General features: G+C 27.9%; 1 protein-coding gene across 1 annotated transcript in view; it reads right to left on the bottom strand.

Annotated features, from left to right (window-relative positions):
• The window catches only part of LOC100213399 (transmembrane emp24 domain-containing protein 10), a 15,038-nt gene extending 7,777 nt beyond the window's left edge, over positions 1–7,261 (bottom strand). Inside the window, exons 1-3 of the mRNA XM_065804453.1 lie at positions 7,000–7,261; positions 1,487–1,598; positions 802–878 (exon numbers count right to left, since the gene is read on the bottom strand). Of these exons, the coding sequence (XP_065660525.1) occupies positions 802–878; positions 1,487–1,598; positions 7,000–7,173 (363 nt within the window). The 5' untranslated portion in view covers positions 7,174–7,261. The remainder of the gene's footprint in view (positions 1–801; positions 879–1,486; positions 1,599–6,999) is intronic.
• Positions 7,262–8,008: the final 747 nt, after the last annotated feature.

Raw genomic sequence — 8,008 nt, 5'->3', positions numbered from 1 at the left:
AAACAGTTTTAGGTTGGCAATTTTTTGTCGTTATTTTGTCTAACTCCAAGGGCACACACATACAATACACACACACATACAAACACATATATATCTAAGAATAATTATGAAGAAGATAAATTAAAATAAAAGATAAATAAAAGACTAATTATGCAAGTGTATATATATATATACACACACACACACACACACACACACACACACACACACATATATACTTGCATAACTAGCCTTACAGGTACTATCTGATATAATGGATATTTTTTATGACAAAAAATTATTTTCATTATTCTTTATTTTTTCTCCTAATATTTTAAAACTCAAAGTGTGAAAAATATATTAGGACACTGCAGACCAAATTTGATAAATATTAGTTCTCATCACTTAATCACTTGAATTTTTTTACATTCTTTAATATAGATAAAATCTTAAAAATTAAAATGTTTTTTTTTTTACTAATAAAAATAAACAGCTTTGAAATAAAATGTTTCATTTCATAAATGAATACAAAATTGATTTTTGTTTATATATAAATATATATATAAATATATATAAAGCTATAAATTTTTTTTTTATTAAATCAAGTATTTTCAATTTTTTTTTTTACAGATTTGAAATCCAGGCCCAAAATTTTACCACTTACATCAAAGTGTAGGGTTAATCAATAAGATATTACCTTGGAATATACTTGGAATATACTTTTTGGATTAACAAAAAAGGAATGAGTAAAAAATAATATAAAAAATAACAAGTTCATTTTGAAAAAGAAAAGTATATTTTACTATAAAATATTAGGCTTACATCGTCATAGTTTTTAGCTTCTACACCAGTCTTGATGTCAAGAAATATTTCTCTATCTATTCCTTGGCCATGAGTTCCTATTATAAAATTATAAATTAAGTTTAACTTGCATAGCTAATTAAAGATGAGGAAAAAGAAAAGAGGGGGTGGGGGAGGGGGAGGGAGGGAAAGCATTTTCATTAACATCAAAATAAGTATATAATAAACTTAGGTTTTGAGCAATAAAAAACAGTATTTAAACTTTTTTATTACTTTTTATAAGCTTGCAGACATAAAATTAGTAAGAAATATAAATAAATTTAGTTAATGTTTAACCTTTATTTAATTCGTTATTTATACCAAAACTTGATAAATCAACTAATTAAATTGGATAACAAAACTTGAGTAATTTTTTAAAGTTTTAGATGTATTATTTTAGATTAAAGGTCTTACTAAAAAGTTTTGTTGCATAAATAAAAAAACTCAAAAAAAGATAAGCCTTTTCTTTAATCACAAAATGTATGTATTTTCCAGAACATGGTTGAACAGTGTTGTGCATACACATGTGTTTTTTAAAGAACATAGTCTTAAACAACTTATTATTATTTTAAAGAACATAGTCTTAAACAACTTAAAACTAAATATTTTAGCTATTATAAATTTTTAAACTTTCAAAATATTTAACTTTAAATTCTTTAGTTTTTACCTTCACTCTGAAAACAAACTTCAAACATATCATAGTCATCAGAGGTGAATGCAAATTTTCCTTTTTGTGCATCTTCTTTTTTGTACAACACGTGCCCATTTGTATCAATCACCTTAAAACATAACAACTATTAAAATTAAAGCTGTTTATAAGTAAAACAAACATAACATTTTTGATAAATAAAACATATATAAAATCAAAATTTTTGACAAAACATAAATTAAAATTTAATATATGGTACAACATTTTTTACCGACTATAAATTCTTATTTAAAATACTTCCAAGTAAGCAACTGAAATTTTATAAAAAGTTTATTTTGTTGTTATTTTACTCATAAATCTCATATATTGCAATTAAAACATTAGCATAGAATTAGTTGTGAACAATTAAAAACAAAGCAGCTAGTGACATGCCTTAAACATAACTCCTTAAATAGTTTTACAAAGACATGAATACAGTAAAAACAGAAATATATTATTAAAAATGAAAAACTTTTTAGAATAACTAATTGTATTAGTTGAGCATATATTTATTGCTTACAATTTTCATATTTTGATCTTTTTGATTTTTCAGGGTATTTATTATACCATATTCATTAAACTACTTATTTGACTTGAACAGTTCATTTAAATTTTTTTCCTTATTATTGCGTTCAAATTTCCTCAGTAATTAACTTAGTTTTAGTTAATGTTTGTTACTATGTTTCTATGAAGTGAAGCAAAGTGGTAGATTTAATATCCAATTTATTTTAATGATCATTTTTTATTTAATATTACTTTTTTTTTTGTTGCACCATTACATAAAATAAATTTAAAAATTTATTTATTTAGTTTAGATTGTATATCCATGATTGATTTTTGACACTTTTTTATAGAAACTGAAATTAAATATACCTTATAATATATATAAATTATATAACCTTATAATAACCAATTTAGTCATTTTGAAGTAATTTTAAAAATATTGATAAGCTCCAATATTAATGAAAAAGCCACATGATCAGTAACAGAGAAATAACTTTAAAGTTAAAAATTTCTGATAATTGTATTAGTAAATTTCTGAGAACTGTGTGAGTAAATTTTTAAAAATTGTGTTAGTAAATTACACTAAAAGCATTTAAAACCAAAGGTGTAACACAGTAACAGGTTTAGTATAAGATATGACTGCTGCTTCACATCTCTAAAACAGTAAGTTGGCAGCCCTAAGACTTGATTATTTAGTATAACCAGTAAAAAGCATCATTAAGTAAAAAAAATCTAAAAAAATGTGCTGCTCTTTTTTAAAACTAATGAACTCCCAATAAAACTGCTAGCAAGCACTAGTAATTTATTACCCGAAAACAAAGAATATTGTAAAAAGCAAGAAAATGGTTGCCAGAAGACTTACATCGAGAAAACATGCATAGCATTACAAATATAAATTGTATTAGTCCAGACAGCATGAAAATTGAAGCATTAATATGCAATAAAAAAAACTAACTGAATAAAGGCTTTTTGAGCATAAGGGACAGATACAATAAAAGCAACAGAAAGATGAGTTAAACAAAAAAGCAACAGAAAGAAGAGTTACACAAGGTTGAGTATGATTAATGGAAATTGGTTTGGCTAATGGCTGATTTAAGCAGCGACCATTATAATATTTGTTATAATGAAAAAGAGAGAATGGTATAAAAGAATGGTATTTAGAGTAAGGAAATGGAAAGCACAATGAAGAGAGTCTTTTGTTAGACTATAGCAGGAATGTTGTCTGGACTAGATAAATAAATAACTTTAGCAACAGAAGCCAACAGAAAACAGCTTAACCAATTGTCTAACAATAGATTAACCTGTTTTCCAAGGATAACAAGCAGAGTGTGATTAATAAGATAAATTATAAGAAAAGTTCTTTATAAATAGTTCTGCTTTATGTTTGGGAGAGGTAATACGATCAGAAACATGTATTAGAAATGGAATATTAGACTTGCTTTTGTTAAAAACACTGTTAAATATTTTCCAAAAGTCTCTAGGACCTAAGTTCTGAGATAAGATACAAACTTTAGTTAAATGATAATTATGGACTCAGTTTCAGACAACACTTATTTGAATTGATATCCTGCTATGTAAAAACAACAATAACGATTGTTTGGAAGAGAGCTGTTCTTATGAAAAAGAAATTGTAATTAACAATAGCAGCTGCAAAGGAAGGTGCAAGACTTACTCTACCTTAAGTCTATGATCACTCTACATGAAGTAGAGAGACCATGGACTTAAGGTAGAGTAAGTCTTGACATGAAAATAACAAGAAGGAATAAAAACCTCCATGCTTACCAGTAAGTAATTTATGAGGAGGTGCAACCATCCGTAAAAAGACTTCAATTTAAGGACTGCTACATAAAAAAATCACAAAATAAATTTTAGTCACCTTTGAGGTAGTAGTAAGAAGTATTTGAATGAGATCATAAGAGTGAGTGTGATCATAGCAAGGTCCAAACCACAGTAGAACAAGGAGAAAGTACAACCTAGGGTCAGATACACTATACAAATTCAAGAATGAAGGGGTTGGGTCAACTTATTAAAAAACAATTCAATAAAAAAAATTAAAAAGGCTGCATGCCATGGGAAGAAAAATGATTGAGGGAAGAGCTAAAAAGTATAAAAAAGAATGGTTAGAGGATTCTGATTTCACAATAAATAGGTGATTTCACAACAAATAGGTGAATTTTTGCATACTTTAGTATTTATATGGTGTAGTATTGGCCAAAAGAGAAGATGATCAAATGAGTGTGTGATGTGACTCTAGCAAGACAAAAAAGGAGACATAATCTTAGACAAATAAGAAAAAATGTTTTATCAAACAAAGTTTGTTGGAAAAGATTAAAGAAATTTAGGTATCAGCATGTAGAGAGGTAGCAGCTTCAGTAGAAAATGGTAGCGGTAGAAGTAAGAGAATTTGAAGAGAGTGCCTTACATATTGTATAAATGAGCTTTAGTTAGGAAAAATAAATGCTCTAGATTGTTTATATTAGACAAACAGCATAAAAGAGGAAGGCTAAAGTCTGATGATGATGATAATAAAGATGATCATCATCATCGTCATCATGATGTTAGTGATGATTATGGTCGTTGTCATCATCATCATCATCATCATCATCATCATCATCATCATCATCATCATCATCATCATCATCATCATCATCATCATCATCATCATCATCATCATCATCATCATCATCAGGCTTTAGCCTTCCTCTTTTATGCTGTTGATTATGATGATGATAATAATGATGATGATGATAATAATGATGATGATGATAATAATGATGATGATGATGATGATGATAATGATGATGATGATAATAATGATGATTATGATAATCATTTTGATCATAATGATGTTTATATATGCATATATACAGGGTGCGTAAAAAGTTCCAGCACTCCTGGCAACGACGTTATTTCCCTTATTTTAAAGCATACCGTTTATTTTTCTGCATTATTTATGCTCTTCTTTATTCTTTGAATATATTTTAATATTGAAGTTTTTAGGTTCCATGACGAAATCAAGAGATTTGCGACCGGCAATCGAGAGGCTAGCTAAAGAGAAAAAGAAAGCATCGGAGTTTGCTCGTCTTCTGAATGTTCTGCGGCGTACGGTTTACGATTGCTTAAAGCGACTTAAAGAAACTGGTTCCATTGATGATCGTCGATGTTCTAGAAGACCAAAAACTGCAACTTCAGGTAAAATTGTCAAAAAAATCTGCGACAAGATTCGATACAACCCAAAACGATCGATGAGACAAATGGCCAAGGATGAAGGGATTTTGGAAGGAGTGAAAATCAGAGCTCAAAACTACCTGGATGATTTTTTGACAACAGAGGTATTAACTTGGACCAATTCACACTTCGGATAGTGGTTTTGGACGTTTCAACAGGATTCCGCCCCAGCCCACAAAGCAACGGTCGTCCAGGATTGGTGCCAATTTTCCGGGTTTCATCACACGAGAAGAGTGGCCTCCAAACAGCCCAGATCTTAATCCCCTCGACTATTCCATTTGGGGAATTATGAAGGCCAAGGTTGGAGCTGTTCGTCATCCAAATTGTTTTTGTTGTTTAGTATGTTATCAAGAATAAATATTTAAACTTTTGGCACATTATGATAGTTCGACGTGTTTTTACGTCATAAATACTGAGTGCGGGAACTTTTTACGCACCCTGTATACAAAATATAACATGAATTTTGAATACAATTTTTTTTTTTTAATGTTTATGCAGCCCTGGTCACAAACCTGGCCCCGGCTATATTTTATCAAACCCGGCCCCGGTCAAATATCAACCCTGGTCACTTACTATTCACAAAGAGCAAGCAAGTGGTGAATTTTGCAAGTAGTAAAATTCAACAGATAAAAAGTTATTTTAAAGACTATAACCATAATTAAAATAATTTTTTAAAATAATTTAACCAAGAGTCAGTCACTCTTGGTTGAGCAGAGGCTATGCTAAACTCTAGAGCCTGTTTAGATCTGAATTAACTTCTCCTAGCCTTTGCACAGAAAAGCAAATTCTATAAGGCAGCAGGATATGAGACAGGTTGTAACGGATTACATGTTACCAATAGCATAGTGATCATATAGATCCTAAACCTGACCTGGAATAGTTAAAATAATTTACTTCTGCAAATAGTAATCTGGAAACAAATAGGAAATATCCGAATTTTTTAAACTATCTGATTGTATAAAAAAATATGCATGAGTTTCTGTTTCTACAAAAGCTGTAAAATAACCTTTTCGAGCTAAAAACATTTGCAATGTTAAGATATAGACAATTGCAAAACAGTTAATCAATGTTACAAGAAAAAAGTTTTTTAATATCAGAAGTGTTTTTGAATGTCTAAACGTAGCAATTAAATCTGTTATGAATGAAAAATATACCAGGCGTAGAGACTGAATTTAATATTGCCTGGCAGAATATCGTAGAAAAGTTGAATGGGCTGAAGACAAAACTACATGTTTTAAATGTTAAACCAATGACGACTTTTATATAGACTAACCAAAATAGATGAGTGATTTCATGACTTCATTAATAGTTACATAGGTTGCCATGATCTTTCAAAATAATGAATGGAATACAGAAATTTATTTAGAAACTTACATAAAATTCATAGTAACAACATATATATTGAAGAAGTAGTGATAGAGTATGATACTTTCGAAGATGAGAAACATTTTTAAAATATCATACTCTACTGTTCTCTAATTATCCCTTATTATTATGTTATATAAACTTGACGAAGAAATATATTAATAATAATACAAACTAATATAAATAACAGTATTAAAAACAAATTTTTATAATATATTACTAAGAAAGAGCAAGAAGTTAAGTGAGAAAAACAACTAACATCCTTATATTGACAAACTAGTTATTTTACAATTTTTATAGCATAAATATCAAGAGAAATATCTAAAATTATAAAAAAACACATGTTTCAGGTTTTTATAAATCGTAAAAGTTTAAGAATCAAGAACTATATTTACCGTTAAATGGGTTTTAATAGGAGCTTCAGATAAACGGTATTCACCAGTAACAAGAACGTCCTTATGAACCTCTTCTCTTAAACATTTTTTATTTCTAGCAGATAGAGTAAATGATAAACTTTCGGCTTTAAAAAATAAATTTAAAAAAATTATTAGTGCTATCCTATTCGCCATATTTGTATTCTTTACAGTCAGCTTGATCTGCGGCGTTAACGTGGCGGTTGGACGAATTGTATCCGCTAAAGACGCGTCTTCACTTTGAAAACTATTATTAAATGGTTTGCGTTTTAATACTGCCACATTTGCGCGCAACATTTATTTCATATAACTCGTTATTTGTATAAAATTTGTCATAAAAAAAAAAAAAGAAAAAAATCGAAACATATTCAAAAATAACAAAATTTTATGTCATATATATATATATATATATATATATATATATATATATATATATATATATATATATATATATATATATATATATATATATATATATATATATAAATATATATATGATATATAGATACTAATACAAATTTTAAAGTTAAAGTTTATAAACTAAATAAATTATAAATGTTAAAGTTATTTTTATTAGGTTTATTTATTAAGTTTTATTAGGCATTTTGGTATTTTCTGCTTTTTTTTTTTAGTGTTTTTAACAAAATTTAAAACTAAATACTCGGTTAAAGTTTCGCTAAATAAATTTAGTTTTTTTTTACAAACACACGATCACACACACATGTTTTTCTAGTTCATTAAGATGCTCCAAGAAGATCTAACGGTTTTATTACCAATCACTTTGGAAAGATAAGAAAGTTCACTATTTTTCATACCGATGTCCCTTACTTGATCTCACCAGGCAACAAATTTCGGACCTGAGGATACTAAAACCATTATTCTTATAATAATTAAAATAAGATTCAGTGATTATATTCGAAATTAAGGGTTTCAGGGATTATTTTTGAGAAACATTCTCATCGATGTTTATTTAGAAGTATATAAAGATAAA

The sequence above is a fragment of the Hydra vulgaris genome, chromosome 09, assembly GCF_038396675.1.
Source record: "Hydra vulgaris chromosome 09, alternate assembly HydraT2T_AEP".
Taxonomy (NCBI): Eukaryota; Metazoa; Cnidaria; class Hydrozoa; order Anthoathecata; family Hydridae; genus Hydra; species Hydra vulgaris.
This window is presented reverse-complemented; position numbering and strand designations above follow the sequence as displayed.